Here is a 27246-nt window from a genome sequence, read left to right on the forward strand (position 1 = left end):
CGTACTATCACGTATACATTGAGTACATTCACATTGGTTTCTTTAAATAATGTTACTCGTACTATCACGTATACATTGAGTACATTCACATTGGTTGCATTTCACAATTTTTGAGAAAGCATTTCGTTTAAAAAAGACTAAGCCAAGCACAACGGAGGTTGTACATTTAGATGTATGTTTACACAATATTAGATCAAAAACGAAATAATGAAGTAATTAGTAAATTTCAATCACATCGCTGATTTAGAGTTACTGTTAAAAAAAACATGTATACTAATTATGTTTCTTTAAAATCCTGCTCGAGCTCTAATTAATTTTAAGTTTTTAGGATTAACAATAGCAATCAATATACTGAACAATTAATCTGTCAAATAAATTACCAAGACGACATATTTCAAATAAAACAACTATTTATTGATTTCAATACACATTAATATCAAATCTATCGGTTAACCGGTTAGCGTTTTTGGTATTCGGTATTCGGTCGTTCGACCGGTTAACCGGTTAACCGGTTAATCGTTGACAACACTAATATAAACACACCATGCATTTAATGGAAATAAATTACAGATATTTAATCAGTGTTATCTTAAAAAGAGTAGCCTAATGATATATGTTATGAAATGATATATATATATTATGTAATAAGTAACGCGGTCAAGCAGGAAGTTCCCACAGAGATAATGATCGTAATTGTAAAGTAGTAATGTATTTAATATATATAGAATAAACTAGGTGAACCCTCCGAGTTGACCTGTTCACGTATTACAAAGGGAAAAGCGTATATGAGGCTGAAGATACTAAAAAGTGTAGACAAACCATAATATGAGGACAAACTAGTGTTAATACTTTTTCAACAATTTCCGTCAGTCAGTGACATTGACAACAAAACCACAGACATAAAACCACTTAGTAAAACCGCAACCTCCACTCAGGAGATCTAGGACACGAATCGAATATGTGATGCACGATTATGATTTTTCGTGATCAGCGAATTTGAATGTATCAAAATGAAAAAAGAAGAAAAGAACACAAACTTCACCAAAAAAAAAGACAAACAAACAAACAGCAGTAAACAAAACAAGGTGACATTTAGATGTGGGTTATTTCGGTACAGTAAACATAGTAAAGTTTTCAAAAAAATGAACGTTTGTTGCAGAATTACATGTCAAAGACCTAAATTATTTTTTTTGTACTATCAAAACTTTCACTCCACGAAAGCTCATCTCTAATCAATAAACTATGGTTTTTTTATTATCAGTTTTAAAACATGAATTTATTACTGGTTGATTGAACCGTCCAATTATTTCCTTCCAAATATTATGTTTGTATTCATAGTGGTTTTGTGGCTGAAAAAGAGATGGAGATAACGTATCAATGTATTAATTTCAAATCAGTTCATAAAAGTGTGATAATTTGTAAAGATTTGCTACCTTTCACTAGCTCAAATGCTTTTTTATTTGAATACCGTTTTGAAAGTGTAATTTCCGGTTAAAATTGGAAATATACTTTCAAGATTAAAGTGTGAAATGAAATGAGTTTTGAATATGGTATGAACTTAAACCATCGAATATGTACCGTTCTTTTATATCTAGTGTTAACTCTAGAAGTAACAATTACAATAAACCACGTGTCATTCTTGCATAAAAATGTATATTATGACTAAAATACAAATCTGGTCGATTGTTTCTAAATCATATTCTGTTTGCATGCACGCAACTATAGACGTTTAGTTCCATATCATGTTCATACTTCGTCCCAAACCTCCTGGCTGTTTTGTAAGTGTTAAATGGCGTCGGGATTCTGTTTTCTTCAAGTATCGGTTGATTTGTTAGTTTTAAAGCAAATCAATTTAAAAAAATAACATTCTTGAAACGTAGAATAATAATTAACGTTTATGTACATAAGTTATCAGCACATAATTTACAATTCACAAATAGGTATCACATTTATAATGGTTCACAAACAAATAGAAAAGTTGAACTTCATAATTGAAGATATAAGTATCGGATTGACATTACTTCTAATATTAAAGTAATGTACTTTATGAACATACTTACTCTGTTTCACAAATAAAGTAATTGTGATCCTCACATTTTTTGTCCTCCCATTTATATCCTCTACTGCCAGTCATCGACATGCAATGTTCGTTATTGTCATTGTTATTAGGTTGACCTGCATCCCAGTTCATGTACTGTACTTTTTCTAGAGTTATCGCCCATTGCCATTCTCCCTCTACCAGTATATCATGTCCGCCCACCCAGAATGCATTATTTCCAGCATTATCTGAAATGCAATTTGCTTAGGTGTAATTCATTTTACATTTTGTTTAAGTTACAATAGTGTTTTTTAACTATTAAATTAAGTGAATTTATTGCAGGGAGAGAGTTTGTGAGTAATTGGACATTTCGAATGCGTTCAAGGTTAGTGATACATAATACCGACCGTGCAAGGACTGTATAGTCAGTCAATGTCGTAAAATACTTCCATATATGATACACAATGATTAGATTTTATCCAATAACTGCAAGATTATTACATTATTTCGTCAGCTCAATGAAGAAAAACATTATGCTTAAGTACGCACACAATACATATATATAATTTCATTTTTGCTATTTGTGTAAAACAAAATAGTGTTCACAAATATTACCTTTTTGTAGTGTTTGGACACGTATAAGGATTTCAAATTGATCTCTAAATATTTTCTGTCACCATTGCGTGAATACAATATGTAAACATGTACATTTATTGTTTTAATATTATTTCTCTTACTAGGTAAATTCTTTAGTATTTGTGCTAAATATAACTGTTCTTGAATATCTTCAATCACTGCCAGAGTCGCACCAAAAGAATCACAATATGCCTACAATAAAGGTGAACATGGTGAAGTAAAGAAAATATATAATACTGTATATTTTTATTTTAATGTTATCTATTGGAAACTTATGCCGGCGATGTCTTCATAACAGGAACGCTCACTGTGTTGACGTACCAGTAACAGTACGTTTCAAATATAAATCGATTCTGTCAGATTGTTTCACTGTCTCTACCTGAAAGTGTAATATCTTAAATATGTATTATGTTTTCATATATAATAGTACTCGCATGACACCTGGCTTTCATGTATTCGTTTTTGAGTTTTCCTGATGAAGGTAAATTCAGAAAATCGCTTCGGAAGCATGAAATTATGTAGCGTGTTGTTTTCATTTTTTTTCATCATTAAAAGTCTATAGCATCAGCTCAATTCAAATTATTGTTCTCGTACGGATACATGGCAAGTTTATAATCTTACCGCTGCCTCTGGCCATGTTGCTTTGACACGTGCAGCATGATAGCATGAGTTACTATGGCCAATGAAATCCTTTGGACATGGCGGAGGAACATCTAATGATGAAACATCATAAAACGTAACATTTGTATAAGCTAATTAGTACATTAAAATAAAATTCGGACATGCAACTAAATATATATAATCAAATCTTGAAATAAAATAAAAGGTGAACTTCATTAAAACCGTACTTCGTTGAGATTATTCGTCACAAGTAACTTTAATTTCATGTTAGATAATGTAGAAGATAGTGCGTTTTACTTTTCACATCCATATACTTTTACTGCTTTATCCATAATTCAAAGGTATTTATAACCATTACAATCAACGTTCAGACATTACTTTATATTATTAAGCTATTGTGCATAGATTTTCAAAATTTCTTTAAAGAATGACTGTATGACAATCGAAAGTTTTGATGTGTTGGTATTGGCATAACTTTAACGGCAGTTCTGGTCAGAAGCCTTTGATTTTGAAAATGCGCATTTTTTTGGTTTTTGTTCATAGTCTCTTTGTCTCAAGAATAAGTGTCCCAAATGACCACGGATGTATAATTTGACGTAGCTGTACTCTTGTTTTTATTCCGCTTTTTTATATAACTTATCATAGGTAATTCTACAATCTCTTTTGGTAAATCTACCATGCACACTGCGAGGCAAGGAACACCAAAATGATTATTATACAGAAGGGATATAATTGATAAAAAGTGTAAAAACAATAAATGTAATCTAGAATTCTGTTTGATTGGCTTGGTATTGACCAATAATAAATGAATTGTATTGAAGAATGTTTGAAAAATTCAAATGACTACACAACGAAATATGTCATTTTTAAAGTACATACATGTTATTATCAAATACTGTTAAATATAAACAAATAAAGCAACTATTATTACATGTAGTTGTAGGTGAATCAGTGGCATTGGTCACGACTCCCAGTGGCTGAACTGTTGATGGTGGAAACGGCGTATCTTTGTTTGTTAAATATTGTACCGTACTAGGCGGAAATGGTGTCTCCATGTTAGGCAATGTCTGACTTGTACTTGGTGGGAGAGGCGTTTCAATGTTCGGCAAAGTTGCTTAAATTAACAACAAGTACAGTTAGTAATACTGCTTCTATAGAGTACTTTCAAATCTTAATGCATGCATTTATCAGGGCGATTGTTAATTATCGAGAAACATGCGAGATTGTTCCATGCAAGATTAGAAAATTTTGCTTTCAAACATTTCTAATTCTCTCTGTTTACTTTTTTCAATTTGACTGTAATCCGCAAACTTATGGGTGTGATATAAACGCCTTTACGAAAAACAATTGCGAAAAATGCTAGTTTACATACGATTTTTTTTTATCAAATAATGCAATCTGTAAATATCTGGATACCCTCAGATTATTTTATTTTATTTACAATTTATTTATCTTTAATCAATTCATATACAAACAGATTGTTTTAATAATATACAATCATTTAGATAATCTACTACGTTTTATTTAGAAAAAAACATAATTGTACTATTGCAGATTCAAAGAAAAAATGTTTCATTTGATGATTAAACACCCATTTTGTAGTCCTAGGAAATAATACCAGTATTTATATATAAACACTTACATCTTGATATGACCACCATGATATTCCCTGGAATATAGATATGATTTGTTGTCATTTTGTAATTGAATTGATACATTGCATTATGTAACTGATATGTTTCGTAATGATGCCATATCATTAACAATAACTGATATTCTCAAATTAATAAATGCATCCTTGACAGTAAACGTTATGAAGTAATTTACTCACATATCATGCTCGGACAAAATATCCAATGAAATCACATGACAAAATAGAAAGAACTTTGTTATTACCTATCTCTCAAGGTTACAACCACATAGCCATCAACATGGAGGAATAGCTCATAACTCAATGCTAATGCAAGACATCTACTGGTACAGTTGTCAGAAATCATATATGCGTATTAAAGATACTATGACAAATATGTGTATTCTTGTCTTTAAATTTTGCTGATATAAAATGGAGAATGGAAATGGGGAATGTGTCAAAGAGACAACAACCCGACCATAGAGCAGGCAACAGTAGAAGGTCACCAACAGGTCTTCGATGTAGCGCACCCGGATGCGTCCTTCAGCTGGCCCCTAAATAAATATATACGTGTTAAATGATAATGAACGCCATACTAATTTCCAAATTGTACACAAGAAACTAAAAGTTAAAATAATACAAGCCTAACAAAAGCCAGAGGCTCCTGACTTGGGACAGGCGCAAAAACGCGTCTGGGTTAAACATGTTTATGAGATCTCAACCCTCCCCTATACATCTAGCCAATGTAGAAAAGTAAACGCATAACAATACGCACATTAAAATTCAGTTAAAGAGAAGTCCAAGTCTGATGTCAGAAGATGTAGCTAAGGAAAATAAACAAAATGACAATAATACATAAATAACAACAGACTACTAGCATTTAACTGACATGCCAGCTCCAGACTTCAATTATACTGATTGAAAGATTATGATTTCATCATTTGAATATCGGGCACAATCCTTCCCGTTATGGGTTTAGTATCATACCATCATAACATATATGAAAAGAACATAAATGCCAACAACTGGTTTTTGAAAAATGTGTTTAGTTCCGATGCAAAGACCCTGTAAGTGAATTAATATTAACGCCAAAATATGCAATCTTTTATGACCTACAACAGTATCGTAACTATATCTCTTCTTAATAAGTCTATTTAAAGGTTTTATTAGTTTCTGAGGTGAAACAGTATTCACAATGATATGCTTAGTCTATATGCCATTTTATGCTTTTTTGTTACATATCATTTTGTTTGTTTTTTAGTGATTAAGATTATGACAATATTTTATATAATACAATGCTGACTGCTGTATAGATGACATATTAAACTTTTATGTCTGTGTTTTTCACGTATCTATGTCAATACGAGTGAGGTTAAGCTAGCTACAAAACCAGGTTCAATCCACCATTTTCTACATAACAAAATGACTGTACCAAGTCAGGAACATGACAGTTGTTTCCCATTCGTTTGATGTGTTTGAGCTTTTGATTTTGTCATTAGATTAGAGACTTTCCGTTTCGAATTTCCTCGGGGTTCAGTATTTTTGTGATTTTACTTTTTATATATCTGTATGGAGTTAAATGAAAAAGGTATCAACTATATCGTAATAAAAATCTAACAAAACCGGTCATAAACACAATACCGTAATGCTACAAGTCGAACGCAATATCTTGATGGATTAAAAAAGAAATAATATTTTGTTTTCTGCTTTCTGCTTTAGCTTTTTTTTTTCTCTCAGCGCTAATTAATAGCGCTTTTTGTGAAATTCAAGGGTATCTTACACGACAACTTTAACTATTTCTGTTCGACTTATTTTATTTCATATCATTTACCAATTTTTCAACACAAAATTATTTATAATAAAACTGGTACCCAACAATATATTAATCAATATATTCTCATAAAAAATCAATCCTTTTTATCGTGTTAATCACTGAACTTAAACAGAAATAACCCCAAAATTAAATAAATTCTTACCAATATGTAAGAAGAAATAAAAGAAAGCCATCATACTGTTAACCATAATTGTGTATGCACTATCAAAGTAGGTTAAATTATTGTAACGATAAGGGATGTGTTTATGTTCTGAAACCTTAACCGATATACAGTTATTTGACCTTCATGAATAAAAGCAAAAAACCACAAGGTCATGATTTGCATCGGATATTTGTTATACAAGATTTTATTGTATAGGAAAATCAAAGCTGCACAACAACAAATAATATTTAGAAACAATGTATTGAGCAAGACTCCTACCGTATAGGAAGCTGTAAAAGCCCAAGGCACAACAAATATGACGACAATCAATCGATTTATGACTTTACAAACAGAGGTATACTAGACTGTTGATTTTACTCAAAACATAAACAAACGATTTGCATATTTCTAAAAACAATAAACAAAACCAAATATAGCAGACACCAACCAACGAAAGCAACTTAATAGCATGTTTCTGGGTTTTATTGGACACATACAATATAAAAGTAGGTTCACGAAGTATTAGGAAGGGGGTAGACCTGGGTTCTGGGAGGTAACTTTTCAATCAGTGAAGTATTTGCTATAGTCAAGTGTCAACAATGTATCTTTACCTGAAAGAGATTGGAAATAATATATGCAACCTAGAAACTAAGAATAAATTGATGTGACATATAAATTTTCAGACGTCAGACACAGCAATGAATTTGTTTTTCTTTTGGACTAGTTTGAATCTCGGTCTATTTCTGTAATTTATTCTTACATACTTTTGATTTTTTAACCCTGTATGCGTTCATTGCCTATGTAAGTTTTAAAATTGTGTATAATCCTGGTACTTTTGATAACTTTTGTATGCACATTGAACGACAAATTTGTGTGACGTATATTATTTTTCTGACGTCAGACACTCAAATCAATTCATGTGTTCGTAGATAGTAGATGTTTTTGTGTCCTGTTAAATTGTTATACGATGATGACTGATGTACCCATATGTTGACTATTTTATTAATTGTGACTGTTTATCTAACGCATCATGTAAATGTAGCGGAATTTGATGAGACTGCTATTTAAGTGAGAGGGTTAGCGCTATAGAACCAGGTTTAATCCACCATTTTCTACATTTGAAAATGCCTGTACCAAGTCAGGAATATGACAGTTCTTGTCCATTCGTTTTTGATGCGTTTTGTTTTTTGATTTTGCCATGTGATTATGGACTTTCCAAATTGATTTTCCTCTGAGCTCAGTATTTTTGTGATTTTACTTTTTAATATGATAGATGATTTTGTGCTCTGTTAAATTGTTTCTTTTAAAATTGTAGCAAGATGATGACTGTTTTATTTTATTTTATTATGTATGGTCACTTCACCCACCATCATAAATGAAACACAATCCGATGACACTGTCGTACAAAATGAGAGGTTTAGCGCTATAAAACCAGGTTCAATTTACCATTTTCTACATTTGAAAATGCATGTACCTAGTCAAGAATATAACAGTAGCTGTCCATTCGTTTTTGGTGTGTTTTGTCATTTGATTTCTGCCATGATTAAGGACTTTCCGATTTGATATTCCTCTGAGTTCAGTATTTTTGTAATTTTACTTTTGAATTAAAATAGTTGACTCAAACGTACTGCTGATTTTTAGAGTTATTTCCCTTCACCTATGTCTGTCTCTTTAAATTGGGCAGAAGATGTAAAAGTTATTTTTGATAAACAAATTAAAACGAATTTCATGTACAGAAAAAGATAATACTACGGATACATGATAACTTCTTCTTGGTATATCTTATTAATTTAAATTTATTTCAATATTTAAGTTAGATTTGGTTGATTTTTACCATAAATGAAACTGTTTTTCCATAATTAACTTTGGCCGCAATTTCTGATCCACACAATGTTTGTTTTCTATGGATGTAATGCTAATATTGTCACCTTTTTCATACGTAATATTTTTTATCAAAGGTTGCGGTTTTGTTTCATAATGCTTGTTAGTCCGACAAAATCAAATATTTTCAAATTTTGAAAATATTGCCAAAATGTGCTCTGACTTTGGAGTGTATAATGTACTCTTTGTAATTTACGTACACAAAAAAAGAAGTAAAATCACAAAAATACTGAATTCCGAGGCAATACAAAAAGGAAAGTCACTAATCAACTGGAAAAAAACAAAAAGCACAAACACATCAAACGAATGGACATCAACTGTCATATTCCTGACTTGGTATAGGCATTTTCTAAGGTATAAATGGTAAATTAAACTTGGTTTTTAGCTTGCTAAACCTCTCATTTGTATGTCAAACAGTGAAAATAAATGATAAGAATACAAAAAAACCCCATCATAGAACAATAATTCACTGACCGGTTGAACAAGTACAGAGCCAAGTCATATGTTACACAAAAAGGCATAAAGAGACAAAGCATATTAGCAAAAATAAAGCATGAGAATACACAAATTCTAATACTATGGTAGAAAAATAACACAATCATGAGATGAATGGAATAGAGCCACGTCAAATAGATACCACCAAAAACATATTAGACAGTAACAGTAAAAGTATTATTAATAAAGACAGACAAACAAACACTATAACATGCTTTTAAGATGATAAACAACGTCAGTACCCAGAGTATATTCTTCAAGACTATCGCGTATAATTTGTGAAGTTGATACGGAATATTTTTATCAACAATGTCTTGATGCTCTCAGATGAACTATTTTTAGAAAAAGGACGAGACGTTCTTTGACATTCCATTGGTTCATCAGCTTTCTGTTCAAAACACCGGTGACGTTTCACAAAGTCTAAGTAGTTGCTGCATGCTCTTAAATACCGAATAAGTTGGGAAATGTATACCCCATACGAAGGTGAAGTTGGTATATAGCTATAAAGGTGGGGGGAAATTGATAATTTCAAAATAAAAATCGACTAGTTTGGCAATTGCTTACAAGCTTTTAGATGGATCCAAACTATGTTCTATTTTAAGATAAGGTTGAAAATAAACTCATCAAACAGGGACTTTAAAAGAAAACCATAAAAATGAATCAGATTGTTGTTGCATATCATATAAAAAAGAAGATGTGGTATGATTGGCACTTAGACAACTATCCACAAAAGACCAAAATGACACAAACATTAACAACTATAGGTAACCGTACGGCCTTCAACAATGAGCAAAGCCCATACCAAATAGTCAGCTATGAAAGGCCCCGATAAGACAATGTAAAACCATTCAAACGAGAAAACTAACGGCCTTATGTATGTAAAACAATGAACGAATAACAAATATGTAACACATAAACAAACGACAACCACTAAATTACAGGCTCAATTTTTACTTTAAAACAAGTGGAATGGCACAATCAACCATATGCATGAACACTGTATGTTTTACTTTCATTTTGTGTCAATGCTCCCGCATGCAGTAAGGTCATGATAAAGATCGTCCACCCTTTTCTCTTTATGGATGTTTATCTGGCTTTTTTCACTGTGCCATGAGTAACCGAACTGATACCAAGCAAGGATAAGAAACTCTTCAATATCGAAATATGATATGGTGAATCATATATGGTAAACTAGAATTATTTTCAACTTGATTTTATTTTAGGCCTTTACAGAATAAAAAAGATGGGTCTCTCTGACATTTTATGACGTTTCTTACACAAAATCTATTTGATGTTGGATCTGTACTGATTTATAATTTAGTCTTTTAAGCATGATATTTTTGTAATAGTTGTTACTGCTTTGAACTATTTGTCAGTAACCGCGAGTACTCTCAGAGCAGAACTTATTTTTTGTTGTTGGTATATATAAATGCCTTGTCATGTCCAGTCTGTGATTTTCTTAGATGTTTTTCTATTTGTATTCATTTGAGGAGTTAAGTCTTTTTCAACTGATTTTTATAGATCGTTCTTATGTTACACCACTGTCCCAGATTAGGGGAGGGTTCGGATCCCGTTTACATGTTTATACCCCGCCACTTTCTGTATGGATGTGTCTGTCAAGTCAGGAGACTGTAATTCAGTGGTTGTAGTCTGTTGATTTGTTTCCTATTTGTTGTTCGTTATTTTTTGTACATAAATAAGCCGTTAGTTTTCTCGTTAAATTTGAATTGTTTAACATTGGTCAATTCGGAAACGTTTATAGTTGACTATGCGGTATCGGCTTTGTTCTTTGTTCAAGGTCGTACATTGACCTGTAGTTGTTAATTTCGGTGTCATTTTGTCTGTTGTTGAAAGTTTTCTCATTGACAATCATACCACATCTTCTTTTTTATATATTCTTATGTCATGTCTGTCTTCATTTATTATTTATCAGAATAAACTGGTCAAGACTACAACTTCACGTCAATAAATGGCATTTTCCAGTTTGTCCACTTTGCAGCATTCTTACGTTTGTCAAGGGTTTGTTCTATATTTTCGATAGTTTGTATAACAACGCTGAATTAATATCATGACTTTCTCGACATGTAACACAATATGAAAGCATCTAATCCAATAAAAAAAAAAGATTAGGTATAATTGCCAATAAGACAACTCTCCGCCCGAGAGCAAATAACATAATCAATCATTTCCATTGTTATATGTAATGAGCACCTTAAATGATAGGAAATGGGTCTTTTAACAGGAATATGGCAGTTGTTATCAAATAGTTCGTTTCTATGTATGATTTCGGTTTTTATTTTGCTGCATTTCAGTGTTCCTGTGTTTCCTATGTTTTCCTCTTATAGTTGAAGTTGTTCCCTCGGTTTAAGTTTGTAACCCGGTTCGCTTTCTCTTATCGATTTTATACCTTTGAGCACCGTTAAACTACTGTTGAATTTATGTATAACATTAATGGTTATTCGGTCTGATGAACAGCTACGAAATCACTGAATCTCATATTATTTTTTTCCTGCTGACAGTATTCTCTAAAGCCATGACAGTTATGACGCTTCCGGGTATGTTAACCGACCTGTTGATGTGTTTTGCCTATTGAAGATTCTTCATATTTGATTTAGTATCCAAAAAAGAAATATCACAAAAATACTTAACTCCGAGGAAAATATAAAAAAAACCCGTCCGTAATCAAATTGCAAAATCAAACGCTAAAACACATCAAACGAATGGAAAACAACTGTCATATTCCTAACTTGGAACCACCATTTTATCTAGTTGTATTGTGTAAACCTAGGGTATTTGGACGCCATTTATTTGATTTTAACATGTTCATCATCCCAATATACTTTTCTTTAAACATTCATCTTCATTTCTTTCCAAGTATACTACCACCGTTTTTAAGGATTCTGAAACAACGAAACAAAACAGGATTTTTATACGAATTGAATCAATTGTAAAAGTTTCTTTGGTAAAGTCAGTGGGAGGTTCATCCTTAATCCGAATTGTTTATCACGTAAAAAGTCTACAGTAACTATCAAAATATTTCTGAATTAGCGTCAGCGTACGCTTTTACTTTATTTCATGAATACAAGTAATGATTATGTTTTAATATACATACCCAATTTACACTAAAATATTCTATAAATATTAATGCATTAAAATGCATTTCCAAAAGTAAATTAACTAAAACATGTAAAAGTACACTATACAATTTAATTGCTAAAAGCAAGATTATATACTCACAGTAATAGGTACCGGTGTGTTATATAACTATGTATGTTTGTATTGATAATTGATCAACAAATTATAATCACTCTTTGGCAGGTACGCATAAAAAAATCAGAAAATGGGAGTTCCCCAGCTTGATAACGTTAGAACTGGGTTTGTAAAAGTAAAAACTGAATGTAGTTACTATAAATGCAACTCAAATGGGAAAGGAAGGATGTTGATCCACCTAAATTCGCCTCTGGACTATGTTCTGTCAAATACTAATATACTAACCCAGTTTCACATATGAAGTAATGATGATCCTCACAGCCATCATCGTTCCACTTGAATGATCTTTGTCCGGACAATTCCAGACAATGTTCGGATGTATGTGAGTTGTCCGGCTGCCCGTCACCCCAATTGGTGAATGTCATTCTGTCCATTGATATCACCCATTGCCATTCCCCTTCTGTTAATATATCATGACCTCCTAGCCAGAACGCTGCTTGGTTTTTATCATCTAAAAAGAAACGAGTTAATATGTAATGTACAAGAAATCCTTATAAATGTAATTAATCGTATTTAATTCTGCCCTTGCAATTTTTGGTTAGCTATTTCAAAAATAATATTCACATACAATAATCTATTTGCACCTGGTGAAAGATACTCGTAAATGCAAGAGAATGTTGGTGTTACAAGATGCGTCGAGGGCAATAAGCCAAAATAAGATATGGCAATTAATTTCATGGCATCATTAATTCTCATATATGATTTCTCGCGTCTATTATCCAAATTAAAATGAAGTTTGTCCTTGAAAATGGGATAGTTCTCCTTTCCCGTCTCTCTCTTTCTGGCAGCAAACGTCCTAAGGGGTCTCCTAATATATGCCTAGTTGCAAACCTTATTGTGTTAAAGGTAGGTGAAATTGTAAATTCATCGGTGTCAATTAATTTTAAAACGTCATAAAATCTAGCAAAATGAAATAAATACTGACCATAATCCTATTTGGACGCCAAAACTATGTAAGTAACTTACGTGGAAGGCCATTCAGCATCTGTTCTATGTACGCTTGCTCTTGTGCGTCTTCTATAGTCGCCAGCTCAGCACCAAAAGATTCGCAGTAGGCCTAAAAGCATGTTAAATATGAGCAATTATATTACGTGCACTTTAAACAATGTCCAATTCTACGATGCATTTTAAAATAAAGCAAGTAATAGGGGAAGAGGCAGGTGTATTTTAACGACCTGGGACAAAAAGCCTTCATAAGATTGCTGTCCGCAACGTGTGTATATGACTTTTCAAGTAAGTTTTTAATTGTATTTCAATGTCAATCCGTCTGGACACCCTCCACTTGTCATGGTAATGTCTATGACATTCTTGGCCTAAATTGAACGATTACCTCATTGATAATGTCAATAATCTGCTCCTAGGAATGAACTTTATATATAGGTTTAACTGTACCTGGAATTGATGTTAAACATTTTTACTGATATCAATAGAAGGAGTCAGTATAATATTAATCTAAAGAGACTTACCACAGCCTCGGGCCACGTGGCCAAGATATGAGCAGCATGATAACATGATGTACTATGACCTAAGAAATCACGTGGACAAGGAGGAGGGACACCTGTCATTAAACATAACTATGGTTACAAAATAATGTGCAAATAGTTCTATACACATGAGATTAAATAAGAATACACTTTTATTGTTTGTTTATTTAGTCAATGCATTGTTTTCAACATCATCATCTGGTTAAACTTTTCTTATATTTCAGGGAAAAAAATGGATTTCATTGACAAAATCTATGATTTCGATTATACAGTGTATAAGTAGGTTTATATTTGTTAACCGACAAAAACTTATCAAATCATAACATCCATTTTTTTCAAAGTCTTTTTTGCTTTTTTTTTTAATAAACAAGGTACATTATATTTCTCACATACAGTTCCCCAATTATAGAAAGTCTTATCCGTCTCTCCATTATGCTAAATATTTCGTTCATTTATTGTAACACATAAACTTCTATTTCTTATGATATCGGATATGTTCCTTACGTCGTAACTACAATCCCCTTCCCTTTCATGAATGTGACCTACCGAATTAGACTATTTACCGGATTTGTAATCACATAAGCAACACGACGGGTGCCACGTGTGGAGCAGGATCTGCTTACCCTTCCGGAGCACCTGAGATCACCCCTAGTGTTTGGTGGGGTTCGTGTTGTTTATTCTTCAGTTTTCTATGTTGTGTCATGTGTACTATTGTTTTTCTGTTTGTCTTTTTCATTTTTAGCCATGGCGTTGTCAGTTTGTTTTAGATTTATGAGTTTGAATGTCCCTTTGGTATCTTTCGTCCCTCTTTTATAAAGTAATACATTTATATCGGGTATAATGTACATCGGCAATTTTAAGAAGTGATGTCGACGATCGCCCCAGTCCCAAAATGCTCAAACAAACTTACTTTAGAGCTAATACTGGTATTGTTTTGTGTTCCCTATAGAACTTTTACAAAATCTGGTAAGCATGTTATAACTCAGGTCGTGAGATCCTTATTCTATTCGGTAACCATGGATTTGGTTGCGTGTGCTGCTTTGAATCCTAAGGCATACCTGCTTAAAATTACCTAGCGTAGAAGTTACCTGTAACATAGTCAGTTTTCACAGGTGCTTCGAAAAGATAAGCAAAACCTTTTTCCATATTTGGCAGCCATCATATTGCTCGTAATTAAAGAAAAAAACTAACGTGTAACAAGTCTAAACCAGCAGGAAACAATTGACGAAAAGAGGCTCGGATTGTGGTTGCGATAATTGGAACACATGTAATAAACATTAGATGGAATAATAAAATGACACATTTACTCACTTGGTGTAGGAGTGGTTGCGTTGGCTATCATTATCTGTACAGTTGCATTAATCACAACTCCGTTTATCGAATTAATAGCTGAAACAAAATTAAAATACATTTCGGATTGCATAATTCTCACCATGGACAAGGGTGTGTGAGTGTGTATGCGTGTGATTTTTTTTGATTTTTTTTGATTTTTTTTTGGAGGGGGGGTATGCATTATTTTCTATGTATTTTATTTTATTTCTTCAATATTATTATAACTAAAGGATACTACTGTTGTCGAAATTTTCCAAACAAAAGTATATTTTTTTTTTAAATAGGGGTAGTGTAAAACCTTTTTTTATCGACCATCACAGACAAAAATGGGTGTTCTGGTGGTTTTCTGTCTAATTTTTTATAAATTGAATGAATTTGTTGTGTTTTTATTTTGTAGTACTAAAACTAATCTTTCGCTCATAGACATTCAGACTCCATATGATCAGAATTCGCTCTTGCAAAAAAAAAAACCGAGTGTAAAGTGGAGAAGCTGACAGATTAAGTCCTTTAAACCTGACGGAAAAGAGCGAATAATAAAGTTTCTTTTAGTTTGGATATGCTAAGATTTATCATTTAAAGTATACTAGTATATCTCACATGCGTTGGTTCCATTCTTTATAAAAGGAGGTGTGAATGCGATCAAAATAACATCGTTGGTTTGTTTGTTTTATTTATTTTCGACTGAGAGAAAGTTACCTACTTTCTTACTCACAAAAGCCTACTTTCGTACTACTTATTGTTACTCACGTGAGGCGTCAGCAGTAATAATCATATATCCTGTAAATAGACACAAATCTATAGCACCATTGGATAAAACATCAAGTCATTGCTCGTATACACATATAATAAGGACACGATGCATGATTGACAAGGATACAACGACTGATAGTAGCCAAAGTACAATACAGGACAAAGTGCAGTCTTTAACCATGAACAAATTATAAAGCCATATGCTAGGGATATAAACGACCTCGGATAACGATGTTAAACTGAAATATGAACGAATTCTGTAGAGAAGACTAACGACTTTATAAAACGTACTATGTAAAAGCATATAAGTTAAGGATGTTCGCTACTCTGTTAAAAAATAACAAGCATTTTTAAAGACTATAATGAATTGATAGTATATTATAAATAAAGAAACGTAAAAAGTAGAACAAAATGGAGGGTTCGTGTGCTCGTTTTCGAGATATAAGCCATTGAAAATTATGCGGGAAATAATTCTCTCTAGATTTTTCTTAACATTGACACATTATTTGTTTAAAAAACTATGAAAAAATAACAAGAATTTTATAAAGTTTTAAAAGATGGCTTTTTAAACTGTATGTAATAAAATTATGAAAAGAAAAGTAGGGGTTTGTGGGCATTTTTGTAATGACAATACATTGATAAAACCAGAGGATTCCGAAAATCTGGCAAAAAATAAATAAAATGGAGGCGCAAACATCCTTAAGTGCAATAAAGATGATTTAATCGTGTTTAAAACACAGAAAAGAGATTTTCCGTTTGCTCAAAGTCTAATTTGTCTATGGTCAGACATGGCGTTATACGAACTTGAATTGATATCGCGATGTACTTGTATAAGAAATGACCGACTTAATATGGTACTTAAATAGCACAAATTCCGTCTACAAGGCTATCATGGAAACAATATTATATCTCATAAAAATATGAAGTTGCCAAGGAAATTTTCTAAAATCGTATTTTTTAAATGCATATAATATGAACAGTCCGAATATTTGCTTTGCTTCGAGAATGATTCGATGTAATTTGGAGGGAAAAAACAATACTGACAAAATTAACAGACATACCGAGACATATCAGGAAACTAAAGTTAGCCATTGCGTTGCCCTGTTTGCTGATAAAGTAAAATGATGTAACACGGTTGTCTGAGGTCAAATTGAATGATAAGGAATTTTCGAAACTTTAAAATATACTTCAGCTTTGCAAAGGCAACGGTATTATAAAATGTTTATTAAATAATCATGAATACATATGTCATATGTTCTTATAAGCAGGTGTAACTTTCTTGTATTCCAGTTCAGAGGTCATTTAGGGATAGAGATAAATTGTTTCATTTTCATTTTCATTTATCTCAAATAGGACGTCCCTAAAAAAGACACTTTGTAGTACCTCCCATACGGTCCTGTTTGAAATTATAGGGATCTTAGGGGTTGTGTCGGTTATTTACTATATATGTATACGATTTATCCTTGAGTTATGATAGTGCTTTATCTAATTTAATCTTAAGAAAGAAACCCTTCAAATGTTTCTTCTCTTATGTATACCAATGCCAATATATGCTGTCTTCGAAATTAAATTATGATATAACGGTTTGCCAATTCTGGTTTTAATATTTGTAACACCCCTTCTGTAGGAGCGAGAATATATTGAATACATCTTGCCTATTCATCGGTTGATTCTATCAATTGAATAGATAACTTTAGCTTGCAAACTTTTAGGAATTGTTTGGTCCTTAATGCTCTTCAAATTCGTTCTTTATTTCGCCTTTTTAACATTTTTTTATTGGAAAGTCACTGATGAGTCTTTTGTAGATGAAACGCGCGTCTGGCTTATATACAAAATTTAATCTTGGTATCTATGAGGAGTTTATTTATATCAATTTTATTTTATAACATACTATGCATCTGTGTTTCGTCTGTGCTGTCTTGCTATGCATTATCTTACGTATGTTTGTAAATACATTGTCCTCTTGTACACCTATATGTGTCTGAGGTTATGAATAAAATATTGAGATCTTGTAATCGACAAATATTTCCGTCTCATTTTTCTCAGGTTTTACGATCAAAATGAAATCATAGTTTTAGGAACTTGATTGTGGTGAGTTGCAATATATGAGAACTCTTCTTATCTGCAAGACACCTTCTTCTTGTTTGCCAATACTTTGATTCTGTTTTCGGTATGTTGAATGCATTAAAAAATTTAACGATTTGGGCCTAAGTGTAGGCAAGTATAGCAATTGGTATGAAAATTATAGTGAATAGCGTTCTCTATTAACAAACATACTAGTATATTGCAGTAGTTATCAAGATCCTTCAACGTGTCTATAATGCACATGTTTTTGAATGATCACATGCTGCTGTATCACAGTTTTTACGTTTTTACCTAAATAATGTCTGTTCGTTTTGTTCGCATATCGTTGTCAAAATAATGGAATTTTATGCGACTGTCATACAAGTCAGAGGCTAGCTATAAAACCAGGTTAGATCTGTCTTTTTTTACATAACAAATGCCAGTACCAAGTCGGGAATATGACAGTCGTTATCCATTCGTTGGATGTATTTGAGCTTTGATTTTGCCATTTGATTACTGAATTTCCGTTTTAAATTTTCCTCAGATTTCGGTATTTTTGTTATTTTACTTAATGCTTAAGTAATCAATAACAAAGCGATGAAATATTTTTACGAATTATCCCATTAGTTGTCCGACACAACCTTATATCAATAGAATACATTGCAGCAATTTTAAGTTCGTTGCCTGTATACACTAAGTTGTAAAAGCTATCGGTCTTGATTTGGAGATTCAATTTTCAGGCTTCAGTCATTTACTTTTATATGTCAATATTCGTGAGGAAGGGTAAAACCCCAGAAGAGACCAACAATGAAATATCACAAGTTGTAGAAAACAACAACAACAAACCACTCAATTATGTGTTTTCATAACTTTGAAGAAAATGACTAAATGACATAGTACACAAATATATGTTTTATTTCAGGCATATTTAACCGGAACAATAATTTATAACAATTATAATAAATTATAACAACTATACAGTAACAACTATGCAATAACAATATGACTAGAACTATTGAGCTTGTTTGACTAGAAAAGACGTTGTGGGCAACGTCTTCGTTCTCCGGAAGCCCATGATTTGGACTTTGACCTGAAATGGCGTACCTCTACAGTATAGTCTTCGTGTAACATTGGTATATAATTCCTTGGGAGACATAATTCCTACAATAGAAAAAAGGAAAGGTTATTTATGATATTCATGATGACTATGCAAGCTTCTGCTTAGTACTGACATATACAAATGATTGCCATCGACACAACTCTAAATAAGACACCAAATCACACAGATATTACCAAAATAAGATCACCGAACACCGTCTGGCTTTCAACCATGAATAAAACCAATACCACATAGTCATGTATAAAAGGCCCCGAAATGACAAATCCCAGTAAACATATTGAACCTTGAAAACTAACAGCCTATTTATAGTTAATAATCATCTTTGAAATTCGAGTTCTTTTTATTGTGGGGAAAATTGGACAAGTCAATGCGTTAATTCCAAAAAAAGAAGACATTGGTTAAGATGCAAAAATGAATGTCAGTCAGTATTTACCTTGCCGTTGTGGTAGAATTCTTTATAACCACCATCAAGAATGTAGACTTCTGGGTAATACAACTGAGGATACATATCACCGTTTAGCTGTCTATCGGTATTTCTGAGAAATCTACATCTGAAAAAAAAATATATATAATATTTTACTTATGCTTTAAGTATAACAATATTAAAAGTGTCTATACTTTTCTTATTTCTATGGGTTTGGAGTACGATTGGCTCTTCATTTACCCCCCCAAAAAAATCAATTTTCAATTTCTCATTGTTAAATGAAGAGAGTTATTTTCGAAAATATTGCATTGTGAATCTAGCAAAATGTTTTTTTTTATATGCATAAAAAGGAATAATTATCAGCTGCAGGCTATAACCATAATAACAAAATTCCGGTTAATTAAAGTAACCATAATGTAACCTTTACTAAAAATATATTCTATTTACAGAAAATTGCATCCCGTATGTATTTTTTCTTTTCTTTTGATGTTTATGACAGTAAATACTTAGCATGGCATTTCGTTGTAAAAATAGACATTTTATCCTCATATACAGTATCATTCTGTTATCGGTACGAGTATAAAACTTTGCAGTAAGATCATAGTGCATAAGTACTTACAACTTTGGTCCCCTTTCTGATGAGAATTCACAGTGGAATATGAGGATCTGTGGCCTGTCTGATAACTGGGCGTTGACAAACTCCGAGATCATTTCTCTGGTGGGTAAATTAATTGCTCCCTGAATTAGAATAAAGATGTATATAAATCAACTTATTGAGAATTTTAGAATTTAGAATTTAGAACTGATTTACAGGACTACATGAACTCTCCGCAAAATCGGAATTTGCTCTTCAATCAATTGTTGCGTTGCTAGCACTTTGTGTATTCGTACTAACTACCCCATAATTTTATTTGTATTGGATTCCATTTTATATGTTTTTCCGTTCAAACTAATAAAACCTATGAGTACGTACTTCTACTTTTATGTGCACAAGGTTTCTTTCCGAGTGTTATTGAATTAAAATTTTAAAATATTACAACCATAAGCCCGAGGCAGTTAAAGATTGAACTTAAGATAGTGTCAACTTCAAAGAGATAAACTTGCTAACAAGTTTTGCTATGTTATTTTTTTCCTTTTTCCTTGTCTATATCATAAATAATAATATTTATTTTAAAAGTTGACTTTTTAATTTTGAATTATGTAAAGTTGTCTTACCTGTATGTGTCCACCTTCGTATTCAAAGGGGTACCGACAATCAATAACGCAATAACTGTTTATAATGCCGTCATATTTTCCTACCAATATATTTTTCATCTGGAAAAAAATAAACAAATTGTTACATAATGCAAATTGGGACTATACCTTTTAGGCATATATTTTTGTGTGCTTGTTTGTGATTTACTTGGCATGAAAAACACATTTAAGCATCGCTTTCTCGTCTGTCGCCTCCAAAAGCTTTTTGATGTAAGTATAAATTTGAAACATTCAAAAACATCAAAATTAGCCTGCATAAATTATTGAAATAACGTTGAAATGTTCCAAGTTAGCTGTAAACAAGGTGCTTTCTGGATTTTTTTTTTTCATACTACACCCTTACGGTCTTACCCTTCCCGTCGGTCAAAAGTTTGAGTAGCCAAAGGTATATAAATGTAAAGATTGATGTTACCAAGAGGCAGATAATAAGAGGAATCAAAACCTTTCTTAGTCAAACTTGCCATAGGAAATTATGTGCGCTTTCTTCGATATGTGTGTGTCTGTTTAAATTTCAAGCGATACAACTATGGAAAATGAATGCTTACTGTTTCTGATGATATGCTCTTGAGATCCGAATGTTTTCCTGTAACAGTTGGTAATGTGTAATGTCCTGTACCATCGGCGATTAAGTCGTCTCTATCTAAAGCTCTATTAACTGTGGTATAGACATCCTCTGATGATACGAATTGTGGTTCATCCTGTTAATTAAAATTAAAAAAAAATAAAATAACATTGGTCAAGAAACGTTTAACTGTTGTAAAAGTGTTTCACTTTAATTACGATATTTGGTATTTAATTTGATAAATTGCTATGATCTATCATCGATGGGATATAACCTTTACGTTTATACCCGACATATGAATTTAAGTATTAATTTTATTCAAATATTAAACTTTTTAAAATGCAACTAATTACAAACAAGATGTAATGATCGTAGATCTCAGAAAGCTGCCGCTATCAGTGTGAATATAACATGTCCTTGAATCAAAACAAAAAAGTTACTTAACACATTTTGTTGAGAAGCTGAACTTTAGGTCAAAGGGTGTCTTGAGTACTGAATCATAAGGAAACTTACCCCAAAAGACAATGACTTTGTGAATGGTTTTCGTCCATCAAATACTTTGGGGCGTTTAAAGGTATTGTCTTTAGCATCATATTCCCTTCCTCTTTTTATAGATGATGTATAAGATTGGCAGTATGTATCACTTTCGTTGAATAACTGTAAATCAAAAGAAATACATATTTATCTGAAGTATAAGAAACATCTACCTTGTCTATATCGTAAATAACGTATTACTGTTAGTAAATAAAGCAACTAGAAAAAAAAAAGATATGGGTTATTATTCTCGACACAAAATCATAACATGCACAGCAATAAACATAAAAAGGAAAGAATCAGCGCTTGTTGCTGTTCTGAATCTAAAATTCACACTGAAACATTTTAACACTTCAAAACTGACTGCTTTACCATATGATAATTCACTTTAATCTCTCTCTTGTAAAAAAAAAACCCACATTTTTTTGTCTGCAGGTTCTGTAATTATATAAACATGACTGTATCTCTAAACTTACATTTCGAACGTCGGAGTTTCTTGGATTGTCCTCGATGTCGAAAAGTTCTTGTGAAGTCAGAGTATTTAACTCACAATTCTGTAATATATAATAATCAATGAAGATACTGATATGAAATGGACAGATGAAACTTTAAATCTTGAAGGAAAAAAAGGAAAATATAAATATAAAACCAAATTTAGTCTGTTTTCCAAGCTTTAAACTGTTACTGACATTTCACTGTTATCGCACTTAGTTTTTTTTATTGTGTTATTGAATCAGAATTGGAACCTTTTTGACTGCAATAAAAAAAAATTTATAACAAATTAGATAAAAGCATGATATAAACTACATACAAGGTATAATAAAAAAAAATGTCATGTATGTTGGGTTTTTTCTATAGATAAATGTCAGCATAAAAATCTTCTAGATTTCGTTACTAGAACGGCACATCTGAACCTATAATTCATTTAGTAAAGTAATTTCTTACCAGTTCTGAGGGGCTATCATATTCTTCAAAGTCCATGCCAAGGCCAGAATCATCATCATCAAAGGAAACACTGGTGGAAACCATTTCATTTAAATCCATACTTTCAATTTTCTATACGACAAAAAAAGGAAAAACTTTAAATACTATGATATAAGAAAATGTAAATCGGAACGCGCGCGCTTGTTGATGGTCCTATTGTGAAGTTGTTATTCCCTATACTGTGTCATTTTAATTTGTGAAATTTTATTTGACAGCTTTTTAAAGTGAATTACAAGTTTGGTTCCTTCTTATAAACCGGTCCAGCAGGTCAACGACATGTGGATTGTCACCAATTGACATGGTCCGCGCGACACATGTTTTCACCACATCGTATTTCTATTGTAATCGGGGATTTCAACGATCTTATCAGTCCAACACGCTGACAATTTATTGTTTTATATTAGAAAATGTTCTGTTCCAATATAGTTGTAAATTTATCAAATATTAAAAGAAGTAACATTTATATTAATTTAATGGCCGTGTCATAAATTTATATTCTTTTAATTAACTTAGAATGAGATAAAATCATTAAAATGATTTGTCTTAGAAACTGAAAAAAGGGTTAACAGGTATTTTTTTCTTAATTGATCTATTTTCGGAAAACATTTAAAAAAATCTACAAATTAAGAAATGTCTCAAGACAAGACAAGACAAAATATTTTATTTTTTCAGACACAAACGTGTACAAGAGGTCAAAACATAATAAAGTATATTCTCAGGAGACGGATTTATATAAGTTATTCCAAACTTGTTTCCGAATCCCATATTTGAACTCCATATAACATTGTAATATTTTATCTTGTAATTTTTCATTAATAAATACTGTTTTAACTAAACTGAAATGAAATGCGTTGAAATTATTTAAATAAAATGGGAAATTATGTTTTTTTCTAAATTCGATCTTACCTCTTCTCTATACTATGAAACTAAATACAAATGAATACAAGAAAAATGCATTTATACATTTCCATCGAATTATCTTGTAATTTTCACGCCTAAACCTGTGAATTATTCCTATTAACCAAATTTTATCGTAAAGTTATTTTGTCGCCAAAAGCGTTAGAGACCGATTTCATAATTCGTTAATTGAATTTAACACGAATTAGCATATTATCTGTAAGTGCAATATGGTCATACAAATTATTTATATATGCAATTAAAATTATTAAAACGGTCTCACCTACTACAAGTAAAAATTATCAGATGTTACACCATTCTTCCTCGAGTAGTCATTTTTGACAGCATAAATGATATTTATTTTAATTGAGAGTAATCATATAGTAATATCGATTTGAAAGCGTTAATTCATTTTCACAACTGATTTTCAATTAAAAGATAAATATAGCTATTAAGATTTATATGAAATTGTTTTTCATCATCGCTTTTAGCAAATATTATTTTGTACTGTACCTTAAAAGTAAACGCATAATATCCAATATCCATTACGCAATAAAGTTGCAAAAATATTTTTTATAAACTAAGAATTATTTTTTTGGTATTGGAATTTATACGAATTTAAAGTAACATAAAAAAGAAGACTTACAATGTGACTTTCCCTCTGCAGTCAAAATATAATGATAATTTTCTAAATAAGTTGTTCATATATCATAGCTTCATAATTGGCACTAATTCGCTTGGATGTTGAGCTTACCATCAGATAAAAATTCACAGGGAAATGACAACAAATTTTTCACGGTTTTATATATTATTTATAGGAATATGATATTTAGTGAATGTCACTTTCTAATGTTAATAACTGTGAGCAATTCATTAGTTAACAACAATTATAGTTTATCACAATTAGGTTTATCACAATTAAGTAATTATTGATGTCATATGAGAGCGAGAGTGTTTAAGCTTGCTATCATCAGTTGTCTTTTCGACTGAACATTTCTTCACCTCCTTTGCTTAAACAGTTGTCTTTTCGATTGAACATTTCTTCACCTTCTTTGCTTAAACATTTGTCTTTGGAGCTGAACATTTCTTCACCTCTCTTGCAATTATCAATTGTCTTTTGACCTGAACATTTCTTCACCTATGGACATCAGTTTCATTAAGCACACTTTTATTCATATCCCTCACAAATAGATAGAAAACTTAATAAATAGATAAGATAAAAAATTATGAAATACAAAGTTATTGATAACTTTTAGGAAATTCTCCATTTCATTAGATTTTTATTTGCATCAACATAAAAAGACAGAACTAATTGAAACTAACGAAGATATTTTATAAAAGTTAATGTTTAGAGTTGTCAAGATGTTTTGTTTTGTCTTCATCTACCCAATTCTTATCTAATGAATTGTATACAATAGCGGCTATTAGTCGAACAAAAGTCGAACACATCTTGCTGTATGTAGAAGGACGATGTTACTATGCTATGAATAGTTGAAGAGCTAAAAGCAAATATAAAGATGTAGATAAAGTATATCAACTCGGTTGCTGGCTTCGACTTGCAATAATGATTCTGTAGAGTGAGATACTAGTAATTAAAAAATAGAAAATCATTCATAAAACTAGTAGTGGAGCTTTAAAATATCAATTTCAGAACTCCTATGCCACTTTATTTCAATGTACCGTCAATCAATTATCTGGCATTCGTCGTTCAGTGTTCTAAACTTGTAAGAATGAATGAACGAATATTTTATTCGCGAAAGACATATAACATGTATAAGCAGCTACTGCATTTTGTGTTCTGTTGTGTGTCGGTTTGTCATTTTATTGTTTAGCTATAGCGTTTGTCCGTTTATATTGGACTTATGAGTTTGAATGTTCCTTTGGTGCCTTTAACATCTTTTCTTTATAAATACTTCATTGGTTTTTTCAATAGAAAATAAAAGGCACTGTCAAGAAGTACGAAACAACAGATATCCTTTACTATCAAAGGTTTGGGAGACTCTTCTGAAAATATAAACAGAATTTAACCAAGAGCTCCTACTGTTCAATTTCTCATCAAACCCCTATTTTTGTATGAGTTAAGGATATTTTAGTTTAAAATGCCAAGGAGAAAGAAAACCAAAGACAAAAAAACAAACGTAGTCAAATATTATCGTTACTACAGCTACAGCTATTTCTTCGTCTGTTTAATATTATAAGAATTAGGAAACGGTCTGAAATAGATGCTCTATTAAACCACTGTTTTTATTGTGTATTCAGTATTTAGTTAGTAAATACATTCTAAGGTCCAGACCATCAACCATGTGAAAAGTATGTGCTAGATTTCGTGCTTTTGCAATTGTTTTATGTTACAACTTGCTTTTTGAAACTTAAAGGATATATTAACCATTATCCAGAAGTTGCTTAATGAAATTAAGATCGACACTAATTGTCTAATTAATGTCACCATTACCGAATTATTTCTGCATGCAGTTTCAGACAAAAACTAGTAAAGTTACGCGTTCTTTCATGTTTGCATATAAAATATTGAAATTAACTTTTCAACGGTTTAGTATCATCAGTAAATTAAGATTTAAAGATTAAATTTTAAATTTACAGGAAGGCATTATTCCATGCCTGAGATCATTAAAATAATCATAACAAAAATTGCATTAGTAATCTTGAGCAATAACTGAGCTAAAAAATTTAACACTTATTAATAAAACATAAAAAGATTTATCAGTATTTTGCACTATTATGATCATTTTGAGTTATATTTAACGAAAAAGGTGTAATTTAAAGTGATAATACGTAGGACTATTTATTTGTGTAATATATTAAATAAATAGTTATGTAAAGGATTTAGGAAAGAGTTTATAGAAAAATTATAATCTCAGAAATTACTAGAATTATTTATACATCGTATTATCAGAACTTATCATCATAAGTCAATTTAAAAAGAAAGACGGTAACTTTTCAAAATTTATTAATTTTAAGTAACCTCCCTTCCCGCCATTTTTCGTTCAGAAGCCGACTTCCATCTTCCCTATTCTCTTGAAAATCTAGTTTGCTTTCTAAAGTATGTTATTTTGTAATATGAAAGTCTGCATCCAGTTACATTATTAGTTTTGGTTTTGTCTGTACTTATATTGTAAACACTACAATGTTATATTTCCTTCTAAATATTCTGCCGTCTTAGGGGAAAATGTATTAATAAAATTAACGGTACCAATTTTCTTGCACCAGATGCAAAATGAAATGATATTAAATGATTTTGAGTATTGTAATGTTCTGCATTCCTGCTTTAAGTGAAAT

General features: G+C 31.5%; 3 protein-coding genes across 3 annotated transcripts; all 3 read right to left on the minus strand.

Annotated features, from left to right (window-relative positions):
• Positions 1-1247: 1247 nt before the first annotated feature.
• Positions 1248-6946, minus strand: LOC134714092 (perlucin-like). The gene is made up of 7 exons (XM_063575338.1): positions 6902-6946; positions 4938-4964; positions 4227-4409; positions 3296-3387; positions 2776-2866; positions 2061-2286; positions 1248-1349 (listed from the first exon to the last, which is right to left on the minus strand). The coding sequence occupies exons 1-7, from the start codon at positions 6933-6935 to the stop codon at positions 1304-1306; spliced, it is 699 nt and encodes a 232-aa protein (XP_063431408.1). The 5' UTR covers positions 6936-6946; the 3' UTR covers positions 1248-1303.
• Positions 6947-11429: 4483 nt separating this feature from the next.
• LOC134714093 (perlucin-like) lies at positions 11430-17285 on the minus strand. The gene is made up of 7 exons (XM_063575339.1): positions 17175-17285; positions 16111-16140; positions 15343-15420; positions 14014-14105; positions 13514-13604; positions 12773-12998; positions 11430-12177 (listed from the first exon to the last, which is right to left on the minus strand). The coding sequence occupies exons 1-7, from the start codon at positions 17203-17205 to the stop codon at positions 12138-12140; spliced, it is 588 nt and encodes a 195-aa protein (XP_063431409.1). The 5' UTR covers positions 17206-17285; the 3' UTR covers positions 11430-12137.
• Positions 17286-19070: 1785 nt separating this feature from the next.
• On the minus strand, positions 19071-24720 carry LOC134714095 (M-phase inducer phosphatase 1-like). Its single transcript, XM_063575340.1, has 9 exons — positions 24599-24720; positions 23017-23127; positions 22548-22625; positions 22051-22194; positions 21521-21673; positions 20937-21035; positions 20341-20459; positions 19731-19848; positions 19071-19338 (listed from the first exon to the last, which is right to left on the minus strand). Exons 2-9 carry the CDS (start codon positions 23113-23115, stop codon positions 19207-19209), a joined length of 942 nt encoding a protein of 313 aa, XP_063431410.1. The 5' UTR covers positions 23116-23127; positions 24599-24720; the 3' UTR covers positions 19071-19206.
• Positions 24721-27246: the final 2526 nt, after the last annotated feature.

This window comes from Mytilus trossulus, chromosome 4, assembly GCF_036588685.1.
Source record: "Mytilus trossulus isolate FHL-02 chromosome 4, PNRI_Mtr1.1.1.hap1, whole genome shotgun sequence".
NCBI classification, from domain to species: domain Eukaryota; kingdom Metazoa; phylum Mollusca; class Bivalvia; order Mytilida; family Mytilidae; genus Mytilus; species Mytilus trossulus.

Coding starts and splice junctions, on each gene's coding strand:
- LOC134714095 (XM_063575340.1), bottom strand. CDS start 23,115: ATGGATTTAAATGAAATGGTTTCCACCAGTGTTTCCTTTGATGATGAT. Junction 22,626..23,016: donor ATGATAGCCCCTCAGAACTG/GTAAGAAATTAC, acceptor TATATATTACAG/AATTGTGAGTTAAATACTCT. Junction 19,849..20,340: donor TCAGAAAGGGGACCAAAGTT/GTAAGTACTTAT, acceptor TTTTTTTTTCAG/ATGTAGATTTCTCAGAAATA.
- LOC134714092 (XM_063575338.1), bottom strand. CDS start 6,935: ATGATGGCTTTCTTTTATTTCTTCTTACATATTG. Junction 4,410..4,937: donor CATGGTGGTCATATCAAGAT/GTAAGTGTTTAT, acceptor TGTTAATTTAAG/CAACTTTGCCGAACATTGAA. Junction 2,867..3,295: donor CAACATGGCCAGAGGCAGCG/GTAAGATTATAA, acceptor CCTTTATTGTAG/GCATATTGTGATTCTTTTGG.
- LOC134714093 (XM_063575339.1), bottom strand. CDS start 17,205: ATGGCTAACTTTAGTTTCCTGATATGTCTCG. Junction 14,106..15,342: donor CGCAACCACTCCTACACCAA/GTGAGTAAATGT, acceptor GTTTAATGACAG/GTGTCCCTCCTCCTTGTCCA. Junction 12,999..13,513: donor GATGCTGAATGGCCTTCCAC/GTAAGTTACTTA, acceptor GTTTCTTTTTAG/ATGATAAAAACCAAGCAGCG.